The 25,324-nt window shown below is 33.3% G+C and overlaps 6 protein-coding genes across 9 annotated transcripts in view; 3 read left to right on the forward strand and 3 right to left on the reverse strand.

Annotated features, from left to right (window-relative positions):
- Positions 1-273: 273 nt before the first annotated feature.
- LOC143344871 (prostatic acid phosphatase) lies at positions 274-4,315 on the reverse strand. Its single transcript, XM_076771418.1, has 7 exons — positions 3,928-4,315; positions 3,527-3,625; positions 2,717-3,139; positions 2,501-2,624; positions 2,158-2,369; positions 1,912-2,092; positions 274-1,759 (listed from the first exon to the last, which is right to left on the reverse strand). The coding sequence occupies exons 1-7, from the start codon at positions 4,024-4,026 to the stop codon at positions 1,635-1,637; spliced, it is 1,263 nt and encodes a 420-aa protein (XP_076627533.1). The 5' UTR covers positions 4,027-4,315; the 3' UTR covers positions 274-1,634.
- A 450-nt stretch (positions 4,316-4,765) lies between these two features.
- Positions 4,766-9,025, reverse strand: LOC143344873 (acyl-CoA-binding domain-containing protein 4). Its single transcript, XM_076771422.1, has 6 exons — positions 8,718-9,025; positions 7,217-7,410; positions 6,715-6,877; positions 6,410-6,558; positions 5,971-6,321; positions 4,766-5,894 (listed from the first exon to the last, which is right to left on the reverse strand). Exons 1-6 carry the CDS (start codon positions 8,776-8,778, stop codon positions 5,748-5,750), a joined length of 1,065 nt encoding a protein of 354 aa, XP_076627537.1. The 5' UTR covers positions 8,779-9,025; the 3' UTR covers positions 4,766-5,747.
- A 1,395-nt stretch (positions 9,026-10,420) lies between these two features.
- Positions 10,421-12,186, forward strand: LOC143344872 (uncharacterized). Of its 3 annotated transcripts, none has more exons than XR_013080168.1 (6): positions 10,421-10,616; positions 10,755-10,976; positions 11,071-11,213; positions 11,312-11,499; positions 11,571-11,895; positions 11,937-12,186. XR_013080168.1 is itself a non-coding variant. In XM_076771419.1 (6 exons), the coding sequence occupies exons 1-6, from the start codon at positions 10,429-10,431 to the stop codon at positions 12,039-12,041; spliced, it is 1,098 nt and encodes a 365-aa protein (XP_076627534.1). In that variant the 5' UTR covers positions 10,421-10,428; the 3' UTR covers positions 12,042-12,186. The 3 variants fall into 3 exon arrangements, 2 of the variants coding, with proteins under 2 accessions (XP_076627534.1, XP_076627536.1); XM_076771419.1 differs by having other exon boundaries at positions 11,571-11,811; positions 11,926-12,186; XM_076771421.1 differs by having other exon boundaries at positions 11,071-11,189; positions 11,571-11,811; positions 11,926-12,186.
- A 531-nt stretch (positions 12,187-12,717) lies between these two features.
- On the forward strand, positions 12,718-14,461 carry LOC143344704 (coiled-coil domain-containing protein 130 homolog). Of its 2 annotated transcripts, XM_076771014.1 has the most exons (6): positions 12,718-12,827; positions 12,927-13,079; positions 13,266-13,581; positions 13,653-13,913; positions 14,015-14,147; positions 14,241-14,461. In XM_076771014.1, exons 3-6 carry the CDS (start codon positions 13,270-13,272, stop codon positions 14,459-14,461), a joined length of 927 nt encoding a protein of 308 aa, XP_076627129.1. In that variant the 5' UTR covers positions 12,718-12,827; positions 12,927-13,079; positions 13,266-13,269. The 2 variants fall into 2 exon arrangements, with proteins under 2 accessions (XP_076627129.1, XP_076627130.1); XM_076771015.1 differs by having other exon boundaries at positions 12,719-13,079; positions 14,015-14,166; positions 14,259-14,356.
- Lamtor4 (Late endosomal/lysosomal adaptor, MAPK and MTOR activator 4) lies at positions 14,177-16,042 on the reverse strand. Its single transcript, XM_076771016.1, has 3 exons — positions 15,817-16,042; positions 15,644-15,722; positions 14,177-15,534 (listed from the first exon to the last, which is right to left on the reverse strand). The coding sequence occupies exons 2-3, from the start codon at positions 15,713-15,715 to the stop codon at positions 15,292-15,294; spliced, it is 315 nt and encodes a 104-aa protein (XP_076627131.1). The 5' UTR covers positions 15,716-15,722; positions 15,817-16,042; the 3' UTR covers positions 14,177-15,291.
- Positions 16,043-16,718: 676 nt separating this feature from the next.
- The window catches only part of L (zinc finger protein Lobe), a 159,647-nt gene continuing 151,041 nt past the window's right edge, over positions 16,719-25,324 (forward strand). The window contains exon 1 of the mRNA XM_076770703.1: positions 16,719-17,202. Coding sequence (XP_076626818.1) covers positions 17,163-17,202 — 40 coding nt within the window. The 5' untranslated portion in view covers positions 16,719-17,162. The remainder of the gene's footprint in view (positions 17,203-25,324) is intronic.

The raw sequence follows: 25,324 nt of genomic DNA on the forward strand, positions 1-25,324 counted from the left end.
GTTCGTATCTGATTCTCTTTCAAAGAAATTTTATCACATTCTATCCTATATAATCGTTTTAATTTATAAACGGAAAATCAAAGACCTTGAAAGATAAACAGTATACCGTTTGAAGTGTACATAATACAAGCTGCGAGTTAGTCTACCTGCGACCGCCGTGAAGTATTGTTGTCTCAAGATAAACAAACAGGTAATTTCAAATTAAAAGTTTCGTTTCGGGCATGGAGCTAATCGAAGAAATACGATTAAAAATATGACACAATTTTGTTCGTATTATTTATTTATCTTTAAATATCACAAAAATATTCCGAATAAGATACATGTATACATATTTGTACATTCATTTCGATGTTAAGCAATAAAATATTGTAATTGTAAAATGGTTCGGTTAAAAAAAAGAAAAAAGAATTCCCAGGCCAATTATACGATCGAAGTTATTTCTTCTTCAGCTTCGTGTATTGTCTCTTTTCCTCTAAATCTAACTTATTTTTTTTTTTATATAGAGAATGTTATTCGTAAATGATATTTCAAAAGAGTAACAGTGAAACGATTAGATATATCTTTCATTGCTTAAGGACAATGCATGTTTTTAACTTCTATACCTTACAACAATGACTAGACAATCTCTGAAATATCGTAGATAAATACATTTTCTACATATATAAGTATTTAAATGTTACAGAACTTAACAGTATCATAACATGTGTATGAATCAAATTATAATTTATGGTAAAAACCAAATTGTCCTTTAATTTACAATTTGTTAAGTCTTTGAGCAGTGAGTTTTCATAAAACCGAGAATGATGTTTCAACATGCAACGAACAACTGATTAAATAGTCGTGTGTAAAAATGTCAAAGTCAGGTGTGGATTAATGGCAATACCAATACTTTGATATAAAATTTAAAAAGTATTCGCATGCATATTCGTACTACAAGTCAACTGAAGTACAATAATTCGTACTGCTCAAAGGATTAATTAATGTATAGTAAATAATATTTACCCTGAGGCAATTGATACAAATACATTAACACAGCCGTTATAAATATATTTAAACAATTTTCATTTCTCGTAGACGTATCTGCAATTACAAATTCCACCATCAATATTAACATCTTTTTTTTTTTAAATCGTCCATTATCGTTAAAAGTAAATGCTTAATACTTCAATTTCTCTCGCAATTAATTTGTAAACTATTCCATGCCTCATCACAGCTTATTTTCTCACATTTTTTTAAAACTCAAATTAAGTAACATACCCTTTTGTAATCACAAAAAGTGTTAGGAATCTAATACCTTTTTATCAAGCTAGTAAAAATCATTACAAAAGTTATAAAACAGCTTTGTTTCCAACAGTTAGTGAGTAATGTATGCGGACAGTAGATATTTCGCAGGATATATTACTTTTTGCTCACTAAAGTATTGTATCACCAATAAAAAAGTACAAATATCTCAAAAGTTTTGAAATGTTTTATGAAAGATCTATCAGCCTTTCTCGCGTCAGTAATTTATTCCCTACAGTGTGTAAAATTAGATACGAGTTTATTATTTATCTTTGCGTTCCTAATCACTTAATTATGAAGACATTGATTATTACAATGAAAGCAATATGCCATTTTCATCAATACGACGTCGATTATATAGGATCCGTCGTTAATCGAAGGTAATACTGATTATGTTCTCGTTTATAATGCCAATAAATAAAGCCAATTACAGACAAAATTAATAAAACTAACATCAGTATTGAAGATGTTAGTATCGCTGAAACAGAAATAAAAGTTTTTTTAATTTGATATTGTTTGATTTTGCCGAATTATAAAATAACCATTATCGCTTCAACTTATAAAAAGTATAAAAACAGTATTATCTAAATATAAATTAAAAACCGAAATTTTAATGTAATTGAAATTTACCGATAACTGCCGTTGCATTTATATTGTATCCAAATTTATCCCAATCCATTACACATTCTTTTTCCCAGTTTACAGGTATAACTTCTTTTGTTAGTGCAATAAATTGATTTAAAGGACATAATGTAATACAATCGGGTATTGTTAAAAGAAGCGGTTCCGAACTCGAATTTTTATAAGAAACCTGAAAAAATATATGAATTGTACATAGAATGTATATGACCACTTTCAAATATTTTAAGTACCTACCGTTACGAAATACTGATTTTTTAAATTTACTCTTAATTCTATGAGAATCATAGCAGTATATGGTGGGCAATGAGGTTCAAACACACCCAAAGTCATTAACATATTAGCAACAGTTTCATCGTGGGCACTATACATCCACACTTTTCTATCAGGCATTAAAATATTTTTTGATTTTTTCTCCATATGATCTATCATTTCTCCCAATAACGAACCTGTTATCACGTTTCGTGTACATAAAAAATTACACAAAATTGATACATATTCGCATATAACAATAAATGATACAAATGCAAGGTACATAGAACTTATATATATTAAATGCAGAATAATGAATAACACGTACCTGATTTTAATCTTTGAAGTATTTTATTGTGAGCTCTGATTGTAAAACTTTTCGCAGCTATTGATTTAAGTTTATCTGGAAACACAGATTTTGTCCATTCTGGTAATGTCTTATTATAAAGATTCTATAACGGACATATTTAATTAATTAATTGGGTTTGTTAAATATAAAAATTGAATAAAGAAATTAAAGATACAAGCGATATCATAATCGTACCTCGATAAATAATATATCGTAAAGTTCTGCCACTGTTCTTAGAGACGAAATTTTATTTCCTGATTTTTTTGTTAAATATGCATATAAGTCTTTATTTTCTTTATCTATGCGTTTCATTTCTGGGGATTTGAGAACTTTGTCAAATTCATAATTATATCTAGGACAGTACTTTCTAGCAGCCAGTACATAGTCTTCATTTTCAGGAATAGTATGAACAGGAATAGGCATCCATTTAATAGTGTCCCATACTTGACCACCGTTTGGTGGATATAGGCCAGCAAGATGTGCTTCTGCTGACATTAAAGTGCGATCCACATCCGTACTTTGGACATAGATATCAAATGGAGAGTACAAGTCAAGCAGCAAGTGTGAATAGCGTTTGCGGAGCCAACGGCCGAGCAGCAGATGTTGATGTTTCCCAAGCTATATCATACAATAAATACATTAATGGTCGTTTAAATATTTCAGAATTAAATAGATTTTAAAATATGATTGGACTTGTAGTCAAATTTTCCATTATGTTTTATGGATTCTTAAACCAATATATTGTGTAAACATATTTTACATAATATTTAACATTACCAAAATTTCATGTATTATATCCATAGATTTTATAAATTAACGTACAATATTTTCATAATGTCCTTTACGCGAAATATAATCATATAAAATAATTAACAAATTTAAATAATATGCTATCAAAATGATTATATTCCTATCAGAAATAAAAAGTGACATTATCAAAATAAATGTCATAATTGGAATATACTTATACGTACTTATATGTATGTATATTGATAAATAACTTACATTTGTTAATTGGCCATATGGAACAGGCCAAATACTTTGATTATTGTAGGGGTCATTGATATAAGATGTGGAAGGTGTCCTATCTCCATGTCTATACAACTACAAAATAATAAAATAATTAATTGGGCAAATAGGAGTAATTACGTACAAATAAATTGGACAGTCCGCTTCACATGGTTTTTTTATGAATAAATACAAATTTAAGAATTTGTGCGATAATTAAAGCGTTTATTTTGAAAAATAAATCAAGAAATGCATGTCATGATTAGTTGAAACACATTTGCATATTTGACTCTTTAATGTTTAACGCATCGTCAACGTACAATTTAAGGGTGAAAACGTTATTTAATCATTCTTTTAATACGCTTGATTTCAGGAGAGAAAGGAAACTTCAAACTTACGACATTTGCGAAAATAATGGACCCCAAATCTGTATCCTCTGCACGAAACAGGCTTATAATAGAAAATGCCAGGACTATGATGAGCAGGTTTGTTCTCATGTTTCAAATTTCTCTGTTTAATACTTTCTGACCTCTACTAAAGAGGCTTCACGTGGAAATTGAATAAAGCATCGATCTATTGATTGCCACAACCTGTGGAATACTATAACGATTCCAACATCTTTTGACAACCAGATTGGCGTATGTTTTACTTTTGTCCGATGTGTTGGTGATTACATGTGCAAGATCACAGTTTAAATGCAGCCATAGATAGCTACAAAAATCCGAAAGTTGCGAAATTCGTCTTGATGCTTTGTTCTCCCAATATTATTCCCCACCCCATTCTTGATTTGTGCAGTACATTACTCACTTCGACAGTGGTACTCATTTTATGTATCTTTCCTAAAAAATATCTTATCTTGCGTTTCCGTTTGAGCTTTAGATCTCCGATAAATTAAATTGGAACGTCATTTTTAACGATTGAGGCTTATGAATTTCCGAAAACATGTAATTTATCAATAGTAAATTATTGTTGCAACTCCTTAGAGCGGCGGCAAATAATTGCATATGATCACGAATATCGATTTGTTTTTAATTATTCCGAATTGTTAAATTTAATTTTCTGCATAATTAAAACATTAAATATTTTATAATTTTCTCTCGAATATGTCTGATTATTCGAACTACGAATAGAAGTACACAGACATATAGTGAGTACGAAGTAGAAAGTATTAATTTGAAGGGACTGCGCCAAGTACGCTTGTAACTGGTCGTAAAACATAATTGAAAATAACAATCATTGTTTTAACATATAATTAAAAATTGTAATATATTTTATACAACGTCTGTACATAAATTTGATAATACATCTATTTTCAACTTAAAATTATATAAAAAGAAGTCGGAAGAAGGATTTCATTATATAATCGGGAATGATAACAGTACCATCCTACATTACAATGTTTTTTATAAAAGAGTTTGCACGTTGTAATCTATTTTACGCCGTTAACCAGAATTCGCAATATAAAATTCGTATATAATCTTCGTTTCTATATTACAATATATGAATACATACAACTATTTATAATACATACATATAAGTCACCTTAGACACCAGATTAATTCACCTGTTTTTATCATATAAATATACAGAGAGCAATCAAACTTGTTTCCAAATCTTTTTGATCTTTTAAATAAATACATCTTTTTGCGTATGCTATGCAGGTGTATAAGCAATTTATAGAATTTAAAAATTTTACATGATTAACCACTGTACTATAATCGTTTCTTTTTATATAATAGAGGGATCACATTTTTCAGCTTTTGCCAATTTAACTTCTTAGGCGTCCACGTATGTACAGGCATATAAATTGAAAACTTTTGCACGTTTTCTTATTATAATTATTTTGCGTTGTGATGAGAAATATATTTTCACGTAGTTTCAAGATACAGAAAGAAAATTGCAATGAAGAACCATTAAAACTCTCGGTCGATGTTTTCTTTAGAGCTGAACTGCGTTTTGGAAAGAAAAGTTCGAGCAAATAAGGAGTGTCTCTGCATTTGTAAAGTTTGTTACGTAATAGTGGTGTGTATTTGATAAGTGGTAGATAATCAAATTTGTGGGCCGCTTAAGGGGTTAAACTGTAAAAATTTAGGTTTGGGGCATATTAAAAAAAAAAAATCTATGTACCAATAATACCTAAATATCTCTGTGTTGTTTGCATCCAATGTTACCTAACAACAAGTAATGGAATATGCTTTGAACAAGACAACAAGAATATTTAAATCAATCTCCGCTGGCGATAACGTTGTCTAAGAGAAATTAAAAATTGCGCTATAAACGGCCACAAAATTAATATGGTAAATAATCGCGGTGAACATTCTGGTAAAGGCCACCATTTTGGATACAAAGTTGTTGTAGGCTGTTTCTATAAAGACAATGAATTATTCAGTAATTAGATATGATAATAATAAGATATAAATTTTATTGTAAAGTATACTTACTATTGGCGGTGCTAATGCTTGTAATGCTCGACCTTCTAAGCTGCGTACTCTAGCTGTTATTCTATCCAAATCTCGTTGTAAATTTTGCATAGTTGTAGCTATTTGATTAAAAAACTCGGCATTGGATTTTTCATCTTTCTTGACCCGTTGTCGACCTCTTTCTTGTTTGCTGTCTATTACTGTTTCTGTATAGCTATTTATGTTGGCATATCCGTTAGTTAATTCTGAAGGATTCTCCTTCGAGACAACTGGTTCGCTAATTTTATCGTTAGTAACGCTGAAGCCATTAGATATTTTTTGAGAAGAGGAGGCAGTTGTTACTATATCCTTCTGCGACCGTTCTGGCGCGGACTGTAAATAAAAGATCAGTTCCGGTCATATGGATCAAAATTAAAAATAAATTCAACACTGCGAATATTTCATAATAACAATAGCTTACTTCAACAGTATCTATAAATTCTTCTTCCTCGCCATCGGTATCTGGTGGTAATGGACTCGCGCTATTGCTACTAGCCGGGCTAGTTTCTAAACTACTCGCAATGTGTCGAGTCACGTTACAAACTCTGTGTGGCGATGTTTCTCTAGATGCTGCGCAAAAAGTAATTAACGTAGTACATAATTGTTGGTCTTCGTTTAAAAATATTTATCGATCGTAAATGTAAAATATATTTGTACCTTGATAACTTATCAGATATCTCAACAAAACATAAAGCATGTATATTATTGTTATTTACAAACACTAACCCAAAGGTGAACCAGACAATGGTGAGCCAGGTTGTGAACGTATACGTTCTAAAACAGGTCCAACAAGTAATTCCAAATCCTCTGCTGGAACACTTTCATAAAATGTGTCTAAACTGCCCAAGAAATTAGCTACCTTGTCGGTGTAAGACATTGTCTCTATGATCTATCAAAATATGTACGTTGAATGTTAAGCAACAATTTTTAAATATTAATTAATACATAATAGAATTATACAGTAGTGCCCACTTAAGTGACCGAATTTTTGCCCACTTAAGTGACTTCTTCGAACATCGAGCGTGTCGAGCGTAACTTGACGCCGGTCCTTATCGATACATCGTATATATGGTTTCGCGTGCCAGTATTGTATCTCACACGTATTTATCCTCTTTCCTTATCTCCGTTGAATTCTGAGAACTAACCATGCCCACATAAATGATGACCGTGGCCGGTCCCGAGCGTGGTCACTTACGTGGGCATTACTGTATTTGTTTTTGAACGCAACCTTTTTTAATTCTTCCACATAATTATTCATAGCTTCTGTTTTACTCATATTGCCCAAACGTGTCCAAGCATCCCACTTTGCCTTCTTGACCACTTCCCAGAAAGCAGGCTTTGGCTGTTGACATGGTCCCTCTGTTGCTTGTTTATAGTATGCATAAAAACGTAGCATAATTTCATTGCTAGGTTGATATACTCCTAAAACACAGTACAACATATTAAATAATATACAAATAACTCTTTAATGAAAGCATCTATATTACCATTTCCATTTTACCATAAAAGATTTAAATGCAACAATTAAATTATATTTAAAATAATAGAATATATATTAACATTAAATGTTTCTTCTGCGTCAAAATAAATGCTTTGGACAAAATTGGCATTTACTGGTTACCATTTCATATGTATTTAGATAAAAAAAAAAATTATTTTAAACTAATAACGAAAAATTAATGGTACTATCCATAAAAATTCAAGATATAGTTGCGATTACTCAAGAGGAACGTTCCAGTTTTAAACACAAAGTGCAGTTTACCTATACCTGCTCTGTTAGAAAGTGAAATGAGAGCACACACATTTACTTAGAATAAATGGAAAGTACATTTCTACATCTATGACTTTAATAATAGTGAAGACATACATTGCTTCCAATGTAATGCCAAAATGTGGATCTGAAATTGCATAAGGACCTTTTGTACAAAACTTACATTTGTAGATTATATAGGAAAGAAAAATTGAAATATATATTTTAATAGCTCTTATTAAAATTTTTGTAAGAGACTCTTTCATATTTTAGTACTATTATGCAAATTCATATATTATATACTTTCATAAATGTGTACAATGATATGCATAGAAATAAAAAAAAAATGCTTATCTATAATGATATCAAGAGAGTAGAAGTTACTTATAGGCATATATATGTATATGTATATGTATATGTACATGTATATGTATATGTATTAGTATTAGTATTAATAATTTTTCTTTTTTTTTTTTATGTTTTATTTTTATTAACATCGTTAACATTAATAATTTACAATATTTACTTTGCCTGACATATAAGCAATTTGTGCTTTGACTAGTGTTGCAAAAAGGATATGAATGACACGTCGTTAATTAAAAACGTCGTGGACGTACTAGTCGCGTTTGTGTGACAGATGCGGATAAATATTTTGTCAAGTCAGACATGAACTTTGTACAATTGCTTAACGACCATTTGATTTGCAAATAAAGTAAATATTGTAAATGTTCCATTTGTGTATTACTAATTAAAGGAAAAACTCGTTTGTCGTGTTTCGGGCGAATAAAAAAAGAAAGAAAAAAAACATAGGACAGCGTACACACCGTAGCTGTAGTTGGTAAAATATTTTCCACTCCGAATACTGCAACGTACAAGGAAAGGAGGACAATAATGGAACTTGAATTTCCGCAAAACAATACATAATAACGAGACGGGAGAATTGATCAGACAAGTCAAATTAATTGCCTAAACATTTTACCATTTTTTGGCAGACTTCTGATCACATTAACAGCCGCGTGAAACTTCTCTTCTGTCGTCATGGCAAAATCCGCAGTTTTTAAACAGACAGATATACACGTCTGCTTCGCTTCTACGTTACTTTGTTCTCGTTAATATCGACCACTTCTAATGAATTTAGTCAATGTATTTTCAAACAGACACTTTCGATAAAAGAAATAAAAATTGACAAGTTGACTACCGGATTGAACGAAAAATCAGTATAAACGGTGGTACAAGAAGAGAATGACAGATAACCGATTGATGACTGGCGATCGTCCGTACGGTGATCGTATATACACAACAGCGCATGCGCGTTAAATGATTGGATAAGCTTAACCCCTTCTTTTACGCAGTATGCCACCGACACTGGCCGCTTTCAGGGCCAGGAGTTCTGCATTGTTTGGTATATTGCTTGAAATACTATTTTCTGGAATAGTCATTAAATGAATGTAAACGGAATAATTAATTAATTCAAAGAAAAAACTCGTTTTATTTGAATCGTCAAAACTAAATATTTTATATATTATGATAATGTCACAGAGTACATATAAAGGTGACACTTCTGTCGGAACCTTTGATGTTCGATATCCCAATTTCGGGAACCATCCCATAGAGGCAATGTTGTCGATGTTAGTATTAATACCCCTTAAACATAAAGGTAGGCAAAACTTTTCGATCGGCGAGTACCCTTTACATATACAAGATGAGCGAAATGTTTCGACCAAGTGAAATGTTAAAAGTATCTGTTAAATGGGTAACCCCTAGTCAGTACCCCTTGAATATACAAGTTGGTTGAAAGGCTCACATTTGCCTTTTTGCTCGACTTTCCGAAGTTGTCCGGACTAGTCCGAAGCGCCGGTTATATACGCATGGCTGTGATTAGTGTGTGTCAGTGGGGGGTAGTTTCTATTGGATCAAGGAAACCCGGAGGGAGGATCCAAAATTTTCCTGGAGAAGGGTCAAACGCCGAGGACCACGAGAAGATTTTCGAGGAAAATCAGATCAATTCTCGAGAGAGTAGAGTGAACATTAAAATAATCGAAAAGTTTGTCAATTTACCGTGTTGACTGCTAATAAATAACATCGTTGAAATTACACCGAAAATTTTCTGTTTTACTTTGCGCGCCTCGTCGAGCAGAGCAGTCAGCGCTCCACGGGCACCAACCCACCTCCTTATCCCCCTAGACCGCAGATTGAGACTAGGGATGGCTAGAACTGCTACTTTAGAATCACTCGTGATTGGATCACGTTCATTCCCAATCACAGTGATTTTTCACAGTGATCCGTGATTCTTCGTGATCGCTTTTGATTGGTAGGGAGGGAACCAGTGATGGACATTCGTGGGAATTTTGGCATGCGCACTGGAACGCATGATCACTACCGTATATACTTAACTAGAATTTAGGGTACCGTTGGATTCCGGTAAGGAACAAAATTTAAGGAAGTTACAGGGAAAGAGACAAAAACAAAAAATTTTCTCTTAATCTACATGAGTATAGCTAGAGAAATACGTAGGGGATCTTCGATAAGTTAATTTTTGTGTGATTGGCGAGCATTTGAAGTAGAAAGTTCAATTTTGTGCAAAACATGGGAATTCCCAACATGCACCTCTTTTTGCGCTAAAGATACATCTATGGCATATAGAATCCCACGAGGGAAAATTCCAGTGCGCATGACCAAAGTTCCCACGAATGTCCATCACTGATTTATACTTTTTCTTATTTTTAAAGCGAGTGTTAACATCTAAGTCAAGTCTAAGTGTTAAATCAATTTATGTACGAAGTACATTGGATTTAAAAAAAGTTTGTCCGTATTGCAACAAATGTCTAGACGTGCTTCAACCTCTAATTAATACAGTCACAAACATTGTTGAAGCCAGGTATCCATAGAATAATAATTTACAATTATTTATAAAAATATTTACATAATTTGTATATTTATTAATGTATATTTTATACATAGAATTATAATTTGTCTCTCATTCATAAAGAATTACCAATTGTTTCTTATTCACCAGATTAAAATTTTCTGAAGACGAAATGATGTCAATTGGTCGTGGTCGTGGTCGTGGTCGTGGATGGGCCCAATGTGATAAAGATCCATTATCTAAACCAGGAAAGTTATGTTCTGAGGATATCGATTATGCTAGTCTTATTGATATTATCGATCATATCACTCTGGAAAATTTGGTAGAACAAACTAAAAAATTTGCACAGCTTTGCACAGAAGAACATTACGAGTAATATATCAAGTCTTAGCGCATTCTTTGTTGTAATTTATATTAATGATTTTTAAAATATTTAAATTAATCTAATTAATCTAAATAATTGTAGAGAGATAAATGATAAGCTTTACGAACATGCTATGAACAATAGAGAGTTTGGTATGAAAATAATTCTACTCTATTATAAGAATGTTATGTTTAAAAGCTCTCTATGGAAACTTCTAATAAGTAAGATGCAAAATCAATATGACAGTATGTGATGTTTTTTATATATCAAATTGAAATATTACAAAGCGCATTGTGAATTTATTCACCAATTAATTTGTTTTTTTTTTATGTTTTGAATTTAGGAAGAATAGAATTGAGAGAAGAGACTACAACGATGCAATTCTGTAATATTGTTTCTTTGTTCTCTAGATTTGTATATGTATTATCTTTTGGAAACTTGTTCAGAAAATTACAGTTAGCATTATTAGATTATATGGAAATGTTGTTAGAAACAGCTTCTCCAGAGGAAATTGAAACTTTCACAGAACAAGTATGTACTTCAATTTCAAATTTTAATATTATTTAGCCTCTTTGTTTGACTAATTTACATTGTGATTTCAGATAATTGTTCATGGGAAACATATATATAGAAACTGTAAAGAGAAGATGGATAGATTAATGGTTATATCAAGGCAAATATTAATCGAAAAAGATTTGCCTCTTGTATCTCGTCAAATGTTATTATACGCGATAGACTTGGTCAATTATAACGTTGAACCGCTTCCTAAGAATTTACAAGAATTTTATGAACTACGACTGGACAAAAACTTTATACAAAATAGTATACCTGTTTTATACCATGGTAATGACAAGTGATATTTAACACAAAGATAGTAAAAAATGCACTTACACGACCTGAAAGGAAAATTTTGTGTAGATGTATTTAGTGCAAATTGAATCAGAATACTTATTTTAGAAAACGTTCAGAAGAATCGGTTTCTGCGTAGAGGAAGTTTAAGAGAAATACGAGGCTCAGATGCGAAAGATATTGATCGGAATAAATTATTCAATATGAGATACGGTTTAAAATGAAGGAATTATATAAAATTCCATTTTAAATTTACAAGGAACGATACAGTGAATTATAATACATTTACCAAAACAAATAACAGTTATGCAAGTATTTAAATATAATGACAGTTTACACAAAAAAAATAAAGTAGATTTAGCTATGAAATATTAATGGACTCTTCTTTATTTCCAAACTTCATGCAACCTCATTTCATATGTCGATAATTTTATAAGATTTAAGGTAGATTATTAATAAATGATGTACAGTGCTGGACATAAGTATTGGCACGGTATCAAAAATGTACACGGAAATACACGTTTTAAGACCCCCCGATCATGTTTTAACTATTGAAAAAAAAAGAAACTATTTTCTGGGAAAAATTTTAATGGGAGATTCCCATTTCCGGTCACACGATATATTTTCGGTAAAGAATTTTGTTTCTCGAAAGTACGTAGGATTTCGGGGGTATGTCTATCGACTAAAAATGATTGTAATTGACCCCTGTAGCTGAAAATAATTTTTCCAGAATCGATTTCTCGAAGTTGCGTGAAGTGCTGACCTACCGTAACGTGTAGCTCGTGCGGTAGGATATGTCGGTTTTCCCCTCCACTTCGTTAGACGCTAAGGAAGTTCGTCGTTACTAGTTTCGCCATCGATGCACTCAATTGTGTTATCGGCCACACTAGTTATGCCAAATCTGGCCACACTGTGCGAGATAGCCTGCAGCCCGTAGTTCCGCGTATACCTCGTTCTGATACATATAACCAATGTTTTACGTACTTTATTTAAATGACATATAGATAAATGTACATACGTATTTAATAATGATAATCTTTTGATTTATTCGAAAATTCATTATAAAGTTTAAAGAACACTATCTAGTATTTCATTTGCGTATCAACTAGAAGTCTGCTGACAAGACGAAGAGGATGCATTAATGTGTAGAATTAATTGATTTCTGTGCATAAGGAGAGTATACGTATATGTCAAGCGAGGTTAGACACACCAAATAAGTAAAAGAAGTTTTAGTCTTTTAAAGTACAGAATAGAAACACCAGGTACGAAATATTATTGATATTTTATTGTCTTTATTCATTGCATTATTAAGAGTTGAGATAGATTAATATATCAAATATAAACAATTCGGTAAAGATGTACCAATATAGTTTAAAAGACAATGTATCTAATACAAATTTTGTATTGTGTATTACGTATTTTATTTGTTGATTTTTTCAATTTTTTAGAACAATGGGAGAACGGAAAGGAACAAATTTATATTACCCACCGGATTATGATCCGCGTGTCGGTGGACTCAATAAATTTCTTGGTACCCATGCATTACGCGAGAGAGCACGTAAACTCCACATGGGTATCCTTATTATTAGATTTGAGATGCCATATAATATATGGTGCGAAGGATGTGGCAATCACATAGGAATGGGTGTTCGTTACAATGCAGAAAAGAAAAAAATTGGGATGTATTATAGCACACCCTTGTATCAGTTTCGCATGAAGTGTCATCTTTGTGATAATCATTTTGAAATAAAAACCGATCCAGCTGTAAGATATTTTGTATAAAATATTCACAACTTAAAATTGTACAGGTTCTAATGGAAATGTTTTGCTTCTAGAATTTAGACTACGTGATAGTAAGTGGTGCAAAACGGCAAGAAAATCGGTGGGATCCTAAAGAGAATGAACAAATTGTACCAGAAACAAAAGAAGTATCTTGTAGACTTTATGATGATGCAATGTATAAATTGGAACATGGTATAGAAGATAAAAAAGTAGCAAAGTCCCGTGATTCTTTGTTGGAAAATGCAATAGCATTGAAAGAAGCTACATGGAAAGATGATTATACTTCAAATTGTGCACTGCGCTCTGCATTTAGGGTATGATAACTGTTAAATGTACTAATTCTTCAATTTTTCAGCCATTGTCACTGTTATCAAAGTTTTAACGATTATTTACTGTAAAATTGGTTACATTCTAGACTAGGAAAAAGGAATTACAGAAAAGACAAGGTATCGATCATATGTTACTTACAAAAAGTGGTTTAAATATTGATTTAGTGAATGAACATGAAGATGATGTGAAGTTGGCAAAGTTACTAATGCATAAAAAAGGTAATATAAATAACGTACTCTTTTAAAAATTAACATTCGGATGTTGACTTTTATTAATCAAAATTATCACAATATTTATTTTACATGTTTCAGGAGAACAAAAAAATAGACACAATCCTTTGAAACGATTGGTTTCTATCGTGCGTTCTAGAAACAAATTAAAAAAAGTATCATATTCTGCATTAAGTAGTGATGTCAAGATACAGAAAGATCAAACACCAAAACTTCCAGAGTTGAAACCAAAAAATACATCGAAAACAGTTACCAGTACATCGCTAGTTACTTATGATAGTTCTGATTCGGATGATTCGTAGTATTCTTTATTTATAAAATATGTAATATATTGTAAATTGTTTGTGTAATTAATACAATTTCTACTATTTTGTTTATTAAACATTATGTATTATATTTAGTAGTGATGTAGCAGGCAGATGTAATTCCTTGTTACATACAGACATAGTGTGTTTAACATAAGTTGCTTCTTTAATCCTTTGTTTTTACCACTTACAATGACGCAATTCCAAATTTTGACCAATCACCTTCATTCCACTTATTCCGCGGTAAAGGATCCTCTTCCTTCGACATAGTATCTTCGTTGTTCTTCATTTAAACTACTTTGCTGTCTTTAAGAAATGAGTTTTGTATATGTTGTATTTATATTATTATTTCGATACTTATGCAAATCGCAACTTCGTTCGTTATAATACCTGTTTGATTACTCTTATGAAATTATTTAAATAATGTTGTAAGGCAATTATAACCTATTTTTTATAAAGGAATTAATTATAATATCTACTTAGTTTAAACAAAAATATATTACATTTTACAGAATCATATTTTTAATTCTATTGTGGTATATAAGAAAATCGAAAATTAAACTTTAGCAACGAATTTAATAATGAGTTACTAAATAGTAGAAATCTTTATTAGAATAATAAATTTCTTTCTTTTTTTCATCTTTTTCATTTATATTATTTTGTTTCCATTCTGGGAAGACTTCTATAAGCTTATTTTTTAACGATATTTTGCATTATTTTATGAATTACATTTTAAGTGGAAAAGTTTGTTATATTTATCAGAAATTACGTCATATTTCTATATTTATAAACTATCTTATTTCTATACAATTTTGCAATGTTTTTATTTATACATCGATAAGAGGTTGCTGTTCCATAATTGCGGTAGTTGTAGAAATCAATCTTTTCTTTACTACATGTATCTTTTTATTTGAAAGGCAAATGATGTAGCAATGGTCAGGGTATGTTATGGATATTTTATCAAATGCCTCGTTGCTGGGAAATCCTTTAGGATCGATTTTATTAGTCAGTGTGACTAAACCCACAATAATGTTTGCAATTTTTTCATCATTTTCTAATTCACCCCCAGACTGAAAGGATACAGCATCATTTATTTTACTAATCTAATTAACATGTAAGATTTAGAAAGCATCCACCAATCTATGTAATTTCTGTTAGTGTCGTATAAAGAAAAATTACCGTTAATACAGCACCGTCCTCTGTTAAAATCAAATATCCAATTTGATCTGGAATACGTTCTAACATGAGCATACTTTATCTACGAATAAAATAAATCAGGGATCAAATATATCTTCTGTTACTTTTAGTATTTTTATAGAAACGCCTATATATGCATGTGCCTGCGTACTAACCTGTTCGAAGAAAATTGAAACGATGGATGCGTTAAACGTAACAAGTGTTACGGATTTACATACAATCAGCGAATAATGAAGGGAGTCGAACAATTCGAGCAAAGTTTTGAATTTAATCTCGTTGAAAGTAAAACAAAATGAAAGCAGTCGTCAAACTGTCATAACAATGAACTTATTTTCTGTTTGCGTGGAGGCTCTGCTGATTCTTTAATGTCGGCAATACAGGAATTTTTCTCGTGAATTGCAATATCATCAAGTGTATTCAAACGAAAGATCCACGAATTTATTTAAAACAGAGGATCGTTATTACATAAGAATCCGTAAGAAGATACTATTTTGTATTTTTAAATTTGACTGTTTGAATAATTTGTTTGACCCATAAAAAATATATTCTTTTTACGACAAAATTCTTTTTTTTATGCAAGTATAGTCACCAGATAATTCTTACGAGTGGCAACTATCTATTGTGAAAATTATAAAATAGCGTACAAATGTTTGCATTTTTTACTAGATTTTTTTGAAATTTTAATGATTATCTGAAATATCTTTTCACGCTTTATTCAAACGTAACGAAAAATATTCTTTATTAGGTGCATCTTAAAATCTAGTAATGACGCAATATAACCTACGAAATTGCAAGCTCTGTAACGTAAGAAATAAATTTTCTTATTATTCCTAATGGTATCCAAGAAAATTCATTTCTTTTGCAAGGCATCGTAAAAAGTCATTTCATCTACACCAAAGGGATATAAGTATTGCGCAGGCCGACTATCAGTAAACGTTACGCATGCGCAACGCCGTCCCAGTGGTTCTCTGCGTCAGCCTTGCTGCGGTATCAGATACGCTGTCATTCGTTGCGCGACTTTCGGGCGCGCTAGTTGTTTCCTTATCGTGGTACATTTGCATGCATACGCGTTTTCGCTACGGCGGGACCACGTGGTTTCCGGTACACGAACGGCAGTTTCGGGGAAACGATCCTTCGCGTTTCCATCGAAATTTGTCCGTCATGCGGCCGGGAGTCGTTCGTGTAACCAGCTTTCTCGGCTTGGAGATGTTATTCTCCGTTGTCATGGTTACGACGCGCGTGTAACCAAAGACTTTTTCTCCGTTTGAATTCACACGATGTCGTTGTTGTTCGTCGCGACTACGTCGTTCTCGATAAAGTTTCGTCAACAGTGTGCGTTTCGATAAAGGCTGTTGATAGTTCTGTTAACGGTGCGGTTTTTTGATAAACGCTGTTTTAGTGCGCGAACGTATCGTGTTCCGAGAAAGTGCGAAATGTGACTGAATTGTTCTTGCTGATCTGTCGTTGCGATCCGGCCGCCGAAGTGACGCGTCACGTTGCTATGTCCAGAAGGAAGCAGGCAAAGCCACGATCTCTCAAACGTGAGTACACGACACTTTTCTTTTCGTTATTAGATCTGCAACGAGCAGGTCGCTTTAAACATTCGATATTCAGAAGAACTGTGCAAAAGTTTTTCACGCGTGGCAGATGTTTTTCGTTTCGTATCTGTTTATGAATTCGTTGCTGACGGTCGCAACACGTGCAAACGTATTTGAAATTTATCGAGGCCTCGAGATCAAGGCTGTGCAAAAACAATGTCTCTGGAAAATTATGATTTTCGTAAACGCATACAAACATTGTTTCGTTCTTACCGCGAGGAAGTTTAATGTAAACGTTGGTTTCGAAATAATTAAAATGCACGATGCAAATGAAGCTTGAGAAAGGGTCACGTGATACGTAAGAGGTTATGAAAGATGTTATGAGAAAATTTAAATATCCCGATGATTTCAAATTACCATTTATGACTGATTTAATACTTCCTTTAAATTATCAATTAAACAATCGCTTATTTAAATGAGTTTATATTTAGAAAGACATTCTATAATACGAACATTTTAATACGTTGTATTATTATTAGTGTCCATTATTTCAAGGAATGAAATTGAATTCAGCGCATCAAATTGATTAGTTTTTCATTAAAATGAATTTTATTTATTTAAATATTAATCGAGGAAAATGATTTTCTCAGTTACCGCGAATTTCTAAAATTCATTCGGAAAATTCAAAATTCATTCAAAAACTACATAGTGCTATTTGAAAAAGTCAAGATAACCTCAATTTCAGCTTGAACTTTGTTCTCCTCGAACTACTCATTAATTTCTATTCCAAATATCTTTCTTGCGAGGTTAGGGTAAATGAAAATTAATAAATTAAGATGAACAGTCTGTATATACATATACTATTGGGAATAGTACATCTGTGCTATCATTTTGGTTGGCAGTGTAACCGAAACACCTGAAATATTCAGCGAAACTCGAGATTTTCGAAATTCTTAATATTCGTGGGAACAATATAAACTTTCGAGAACTCGTCCTACGCTCGAATGAAATCCTCGTTTAGCCTTGACTCGATGTTTTCGAGGTATCACACGCCCTGTTGCACGAACTTTTTTAATATTGGCGAACTGTCGCAATTTAAACGATCTAGATGGACTTTCTTAAGAAACGTGTTCATGAATCTTTCGTCACTGTTTGTTTTTTTATACATATTTACGGTCTTTAACGATAATATAAACTTTTTGTCACATATTTACGATCTTTAACGATAATATAAACGCATCGTAATATAATAATAATAATGATGATGACGATAAGTTATTACAGAACACAAATGATATTTAATATCTGATAAATGCATAATAGCTTTCGGCTGAAATAACCTATTGGCATAAAAAACTGTATAACGATAAAACGATCTTCGCGAAGTTAGGAATTTTACAGTACAGTATATGAAGCAAAATAGGATTTGGGGCTGTGTCGGTAACATTGATATTTTCATTTTGCCGTGATTTTGCACCGCTGTGTGGTATTGCTCGCCGAGTCGAATTCAATGTCACCATTTTGTTCGGATGTAGCGCGTGCCGCGAGACTCGATTAGCCCGATCCGCCCCTCCGTGCTCCGCAAATGAAAGGCCTCGAATACTTTTGTGTACGTCGCATTCGATTAGTTTCTTGCCGAGGCACAGGTGTCCGCGAAGGAGGGAAAAAAATAGGGAAGTTGTTGGGTGCTGGGGCGAGAGGGTGGGGACGGACGAAGGTGACAACATTGCGTTACAATAGGGAGAACACAAAGGCGCAAGCGTTGCCCTCGGTCGGCGACGATTCGAGCGGGACTCGAGCATACGTGTTCCGGGATAATCGGGATAACGAGAGAGACGGTGAACTCGCGGTTCGAGAGAGAGACCGTAGGACGAGGAAAGACGAACAGGAAACGAACGTAATAGGGTGAAATCGAGACAGAGTACACAAGGTGTTCGACCACCCATGGGGAATATTTTAATGGGAGATTCTAGAGGTTAAAATAAGACGAAAATCGAGAATACTAATTTGTTGATGGAGACTTCGTTAAAAAGTGATTAACGTTCAAAGTTCCGCCAGTACTGAATTTTTTTCTCGAAAGTGAATAGGATTTCGAGGGTATGTCTAATGACCAAAAATTATTGTAATCGACCCCAGTACCTAAATATAATTTTTTTAGTATGATTTGAAATTTTTTAATTTCGTCTAAAACTTTCAAACTTTCTCGAATTTTTTTCTCGAAAATGGATAGGATTTCGAGGGTATGTCTAATGACCAAAAATTATTGTAATCGACCCCTGAAACTAAATATAATTTTTCCAGAACGATTTGAAATTTTTTAATTTTGTCGAAAACTTTCACACCTTCTCGAATTTTTTTTTAGAAAGTGAGCAGGATTTCGGGGGTAGGTCTTATGACCAAAAATTATTGTAATCGACCCCAGTACCTAAATATAATTTTTTTAGTATGATTTGAAATTTTTTAATTTTGTCGAAAACTTTCACACCTTCTCGAATTTTTTTCTCGAAAGTGGGTAGGATTTCGAGGGTATGTCTATTGACCAAAAATGATTACAATTATCCCTTGTAACTAAGTATAATTTTTCCAGAACAATTCGAAAATTTTTTTTTCCCCGAATTTTTTAGGCATACCCCCTGTCGATTCTCCTTAAGAATTCATTTTTCATTTTTAATAAATTTGTTTGACGCTGTACAGAAAAATAGTCTAATACTTTTTTGTAGGCACCCATGGCCCCTACTTCAGAAAAAAGTTTTAATGAGATACGTTCACTATTGTAGAAGTTATGGTTGTTTGAAAACTGAACCACTTTTATGGGGTTTTTCGCATTTTACGGGGTCAAGGACCAACTTTTCGAATATTTTTACGATTTGTACATATTCTCCACCAAAATACGCGTAGTTTGCTTTTTGAAACATTAAAATCTTCCAATCCGTTTAGAAGTTATGACGTTTTAAAGATTTGCATGAAATTTCCGAGGTACATTTCTGGCCATACATTATATTTCCGTTTAGGAATTTTTTTCTTGAAAATGCGCGGGATTTCGAGGGTATGTATAATGACCAAAAATGATTGTAATTACCCCCAGTAACTACTCATAATTTTTTTAGTATGATTTGAAATTTTTTAATTTCCTCTAAAAATTTCACACCTTCTTGAATTTTTTTTTCGAAAATGCGTAGGATTTCGGGGCTATGTATAATGACCAAAAATGATTGTAATTACCCCCAGTAACTACACATAATTTTTTTAGTATGATTTGAAATTTTTTAATTTCGTCTAAAAATTTCACACCTTCTCGAATTTTTTTCTCGAAAATGCGTACGATTTCGAGGGTATGTCTAATGACTAAAAATAATTGTAATTTCCCCCAGTAACTACACATAATTTTTTTAGTATGATTTGAAATTTTTTAATTTCGTTTAAAAATTTCACACCTCGAATTTTTTTCTCGAAAGTGGGTAGGATTTCGAGGGTATGTCTATTCACCAAAAATGATTCTAATTGACCCCTGCAGCCGAAAATAATTTTTTCAGAATGATTTGAAATTGTTTAATTTAATTTTTTAATAACTTTTTAATAAATTTCTCGATTAAAATAAGACTAAACACATCATTAGTGTTTATAGTGTTATCGGAGATTTGTTGTACTTGTTCTGTAACTCTCAGCTTTAAGAGTTTGTATTATTTAAACAATTTCGATAACAGCAATCGGTGACTTACACTCCACTTTCTCGCGCGTACTGCAACGTATTTCAATTCGAACAAAATCCCTGACATCGAGCACAAAAGTGATCGATTTGACGCAGAATGAGCCGAACACGACTTTAGCATTCGATGCATCATGCGAGTCGACGGAATGGTAAAGAATATTTCATGCAACGTGTGCATTTTTCACTAATATTTATATCTACAGGAATACGTCTGTTTCGTTTCGTCCGTCGTATTTTTTATTCGTTTTTATTTAAACGATTATTGACATATCCCTTTATCTAATTTTAACAAATAACACTATTCGTGGACTATTTAAAAAATTGTAATGATTTAAAGCTATTGAGCAAAAGGTAGGATTACGAGATCGAGTAGAAATATGAGACATTAAAGTTTCGAATCATATTCAGTATTGACGTATATGTACATAGTATAGCAATGAATGAAAACGAAATATGTAGATCACAGTAACGTCATATATTGTTTAACGTAAATATTGTCAAACTTCGTCCCATTACTTTATCTTTCGCGTCGTTCGATAAGTCCTCAGAAAAAGATAGAAAAACAAATTATATTAGGCAGATTTTTTCTTTATTTTTCAACATAATCACCTTTTTGCTCTATACACTTTTCCAAACGTTTCTCTAACTTTTTTAAGCCACCTAAAAAGTAAGATTCCCGAAGGTCCTCAAAACAGGCATTCGTTTGGGCGGTGACCACCTCGTTCGACGTGAACCGTTGTCCGTCGAGCCATTTTTTCAAGTTTGACAATAAAAAAGTCACTGGGGGGGCGAAATCCGGTGAATACGGTGGACGTCGTAATAATTCGAACTTTAATTCCACGATTTTGGCCATCGAAACTGCACAGTACATTGTCTCTATGAAGTTTCTTGCTTCGATCGGCAATAAAAATGGAACCATGTGACGGATACAACTGAAACTTCAACAGATGCTTACATTTAACATGATGCTTGCCAGAAACAAACCATTTTCGATGCCACGAGCGCCAGGTATATTCCAAGGACTCGCCGAACGATCCTCGCAATTCTGCGAAAGAAACAAAGCAGTAGCTTTAATCGTAACAACAAACGAGCCAAAAGCTCGTATTGTAGCGAAGTTACAATATCGGCCGGCATCGTATCAGACTTTATCGCGTAGCCACGTTGTCGCAAAAGTCGCGAAGAACTTGTGACGAGTGAATCTGATAATCGCACGCGGCAAGGGGTTGAAGAATCGAAGATAGAAGCTAGGTTGGAGCAGCGAAGATGTTAAAGTGGCCTGTTTCCAGTGGAACACCCTGTAGAGTGGGTCTTGCGGCGGCAGGAGGTACGGGAGACGGGAGGAGGAAGATGGAAAGAGGGAGACAGAGTCAGTAGTCAGCCAGGATGGAATTAGGTGGAAACCCGCGGGACTGGTGCCTCTCCCCACGGAATTCCCGGCCTCTGTAATCACCAGTTCTCCTATCCTATCCAATTCTGGTCGCGCTGCTCCCTTCCTCTTCTCGCTTTTACTATTTTCTCGCTTCCTTCCGCTTTCTGCCCTTTCCAGCGTCTTTTTTCGTTTTTTTCTTTTTCCTTTTAAATCCTTTTTTTTTCTTTCTCATTTCAGTTCTCCCTTTTTCGTTCGCTCTCTCCCGTTTCGTCTAACGTTCCACCATCGTCCTACGGCTCGTTTCTTCCCTCCGCGGTGCTATTTCCTCCCGTTTCTCATCCTCTTTTTGTCATCGCGTCGAGATCCACCGTCCGTTACGCGTCACACGCGCTTCGCGAATTCCGCGGGAATCGTGGACCGTGAAACACCTGGTGCTTGGGTTCCCTGGGAAGCCGCAGTGGCGGCCATATACTTAAGAACACTTAATTAAATTGAATACTACGTTTCCTTTTTGTATTTATAATACTATTGGGTTGCACGGAAAGTAACTTTGTTTTTCTTCCTCGTGAAAAGGAACAATTTTCTTATGATATGCAGCGCGTTCGGCCACACCTGGGGGAAATTTTAATGGGAGATTCTAGAGGCCAAAATAAGACGAAAATGAAGAATACTAATTTGTCGATGGAGGCTCCGTTAAAAAGTTATTAACGTTCAAAGTTTCGGCTGTAGAACGGCAATTTGTCCACATTCTCGAATTTTTTTCTCGAAAATGCGTAGGAATTCGGGGGTATGTATAATGACCTAAAATGATTGTAATTGCCCCCTGTAACTAAATATAATTTTTCCAGAACGATTTGAAATTTTTCAATTTTATCGAAAAATTTCACACCTTCTCGAATTTTTTTCTCATAAATGCACAGGATTTCGGGGCTTTGTATAATGACCAAAAATGATTGTAATTGCCCCCTGTAACTAAATATAATTTTTCCAGAACGATTTGAAATTTTTTGTTTTCGTCGAAAAATTTAGGCATCTAATTAGATTTTCGGTAAGGAATTTTTTTCTCGAAAATGCGTAGGATTTTTGGGGTATGTGTAATGACCAAAAATGATTGTAATTGAGCCCCGCAACCGAAAATAATTTTTCCAGAACGATTTGAAATATTTTAATTGAATTGTTAATAACTTTTTAACGAAGCCTCAGGCAAGAAATTGATATTCTTGATTTTCGTCTTATTTTGGCCTCCCATTAAAAATTTTCCCAGAGGTGGCCGAACACACTGTATGTATAAGCAGACAGCACAGAAAAGAAACTTCTAGTACTCTCTGCCAAATAATTATACATTTTTTTGATAAGCTATCCTCACCGATTGTGAGCTACTCTGAAATAGTGAAACTTTACACGGTCGTGCAGTTCCGAAGCTACTACTGTTTTCTCTATAATTGAGTTACCGTTAGAAGTAGCAAGGGCTTCCCTTTAAAATGATCTTCGTTTTATGTCGATACGACTTTCCGTTTTGGAAATATCGTAATTCAAATAAAGGGGTAATTTTTTAAAATTCAACTCTCCGTATTACAACAGACTACTAACGCTAATCACTAAAGCTCTAATTACGTGCAGTCTCTAAATTATTAGTATTATTATATAATAGTTATACCCACTTTCGAGAAAAAAATTCGAAAAGACGTGAAATTTTTCGACGAAATTAAAAAATTCCAAACCATACTAAAAAAATTATACTTAGTTACAGGGGGCAATTACAATCATTTTTGGTCATTATACAAAGCCCCGAAATCCTGCGCATTTTTGAGAAAAAAATTCGAGGTGTGAAATTTTTAGATGAAATTAAAAAATTCCAAACCATGTTAAAAAAATTATATTTAGTTACAGGGGGCAATTACAATCATTTTAGGTCATTACACATACCCCCGAATTCCTACGCACTTTCGAGAAAAAAATTCGAGAATGTGGACAAATTGCCGTTCTACAGCCGAAACTTTGAACGCTAATAACTTTTTAACGAAGCCTCTATCAATAAATTAGTATTCTTGATTTTCGTCTTATTTTGGCCTCTAGAATCCCCCATTAAAATTTTTCCCATGGTTGGCCGAACACCTTGTATATTCGCAAAAAAATCGTCTCCTTTTCAACCATAGCACGTATTACGCTCCCGTGTCGTATAATAATTTAATGAAAAGCCGCTAACTTAATCCTAGTTAGAAGTTGCATTATAATCACTATAACCACCGGCGCAGGAATTAGGGCTGTCACTGCAAAAACTAATAGCGGATTAAGTTTTAGAGGAGCCACGATTAAAGGGATTAAAACCGTAAGCTGGAAATTTACATTGTACCACTGGTTCCTGGCCCTGTCCGATGCGATATTTCTTGAATTATTTCTGACCAATCGATTCGCGACGAATTCATCGATCTTTCGAATTTCTTAGCAACGAACAGAGTCACATTTGAGTCGACTATAAAGGTGAACGAACGGTGACTTTAAGATTTCAAAGAACGTTATTAACTCGAATTTTTCGATATTTTACGTACAAATAAAAATACTGCATTAATTTCACCATTGTTCTAACAACGGTAGTATTTACATTTATTCCAATTATGGCCCCGCTGGTCGAATTAAACGTGTTAAAATGAACAGAACTACGTTTCTATTTAGAAAAATTATTTTTATTAGAAGTTCCAAAATTAATATTTCCCCGTGTAATCCGTACATATTTGTCTCGAGTTTATTTAAACAAAGGTACGCGAACTTAGGAAACGATGTGAAATAATAATTCGAAACGGAAGAACGGTAACGAAAGTCGCGGCGAAAATCTTCGATCGCCGAATGAAACCCGTTAATAATCGTTCGGGTCGGTGTGTTAATTAAGAGATTATTATTATGCATCCACGCGAGAGACGCAAATTACAATCACGACCCTGAAGCATAATGCACAGTGATTCGGTTCGTTGCGTCCTGCTTCCCGGTTATAATGTTTACGTTTATACGATCAGAGACAATCGAATATGTTCCTATATAATGCCGAATAC

This window comes from Colletes latitarsis, chromosome 8, assembly GCF_051014445.1.
Source record: "Colletes latitarsis isolate SP2378_abdomen chromosome 8, iyColLati1, whole genome shotgun sequence".
NCBI classification, from domain to species: domain Eukaryota; kingdom Metazoa; phylum Arthropoda; class Insecta; order Hymenoptera; family Colletidae; genus Colletes; species Colletes latitarsis.

Excerpts from the sequence above, each read along its gene's own strand:
- LOC143344871 (XM_076771418.1), bottom strand. The coding sequence starts at position 4,026 with ATGAGAACAAACCTGCTCATCATAGTCCTGGCATTTTCTATTATAAGC. Across the intron at positions 3,626-3,927 it reads CCATTATTTTCGCAAATGTC|TTGTATAGACATGGAGATAG; the intron begins GTAAGTTTGAAG and ends ATTATTTTGTAG. Across the intron at positions 2,625-2,716 it reads ACGATATATTATTTATCGAG|AATCTTTATAATAAGACATT; the intron begins GTACGATTATGA and ends TGTCCGTTATAG.
- LOC143344873 (XM_076771422.1), bottom strand. The coding sequence starts at position 8,778 with ATGACGACAGAAGAGAAGTTTCACGCGGCTGTTAATGTGATCAGAAGT. Across the intron at positions 6,322-6,409 it reads AATTTATAGATACTGTTGAA|TCCGCGCCAGAACGGTCGCA; the intron begins GTAAGCTATTGT and ends TTTTATTTACAG. Across the intron at positions 5,895-5,970 it reads AAGCATTAGCACCGCCAATA|AAACAGCCTACAACAACTTT; the intron begins GTAAGTATACTT and ends TTGTCTTTATAG.
- LOC143344872 (XM_076771419.1), top strand. The coding sequence starts at position 10,429 with ATGTCCATCACTGATTTATACTTTTTCTTATTTTTAAAGCGAGTGTTA. Across the intron at positions 11,500-11,570 it reads TTGAAACTTTCACAGAACAA|ATAATTGTTCATGGGAAACA; the intron begins GTATGTACTTCA and ends TTGTGATTTCAG. Across the intron at positions 11,812-11,925 it reads TATACCTGTTTTATACCATG|AAAACGTTCAGAAGAATCGG; the intron begins GTAATGACAAGT and ends TACTTATTTTAG.
- LOC143344704 (XM_076771014.1), top strand. The coding sequence starts at position 13,270 with ATGGGAGAACGGAAAGGAACAAATTTATATTACCCACCGGATTATGAT. Across the intron at positions 13,582-13,652 it reads AAATAAAAACCGATCCAGCT|AATTTAGACTACGTGATAGT; the intron begins GTAAGATATTTT and ends TTTTGCTTCTAG. Across the intron at positions 14,148-14,240 it reads GTTACTAATGCATAAAAAAG|GAGAACAAAAAAATAGACAC; the intron begins GTAATATAAATA and ends TACATGTTTCAG.
- Lamtor4 (XM_076771016.1), bottom strand. The coding sequence starts at position 15,715 with ATGCTCATGTTAGAACGTATTCCAGATCAAATTGGATATTTGATTTTA. Across the intron at positions 15,535-15,643 it reads AGGACGGTGCTGTATTAACG|TCTGGGGGTGAATTAGAAAA; the intron begins GTAATTTTTCTT and ends GTATCCTTTCAG.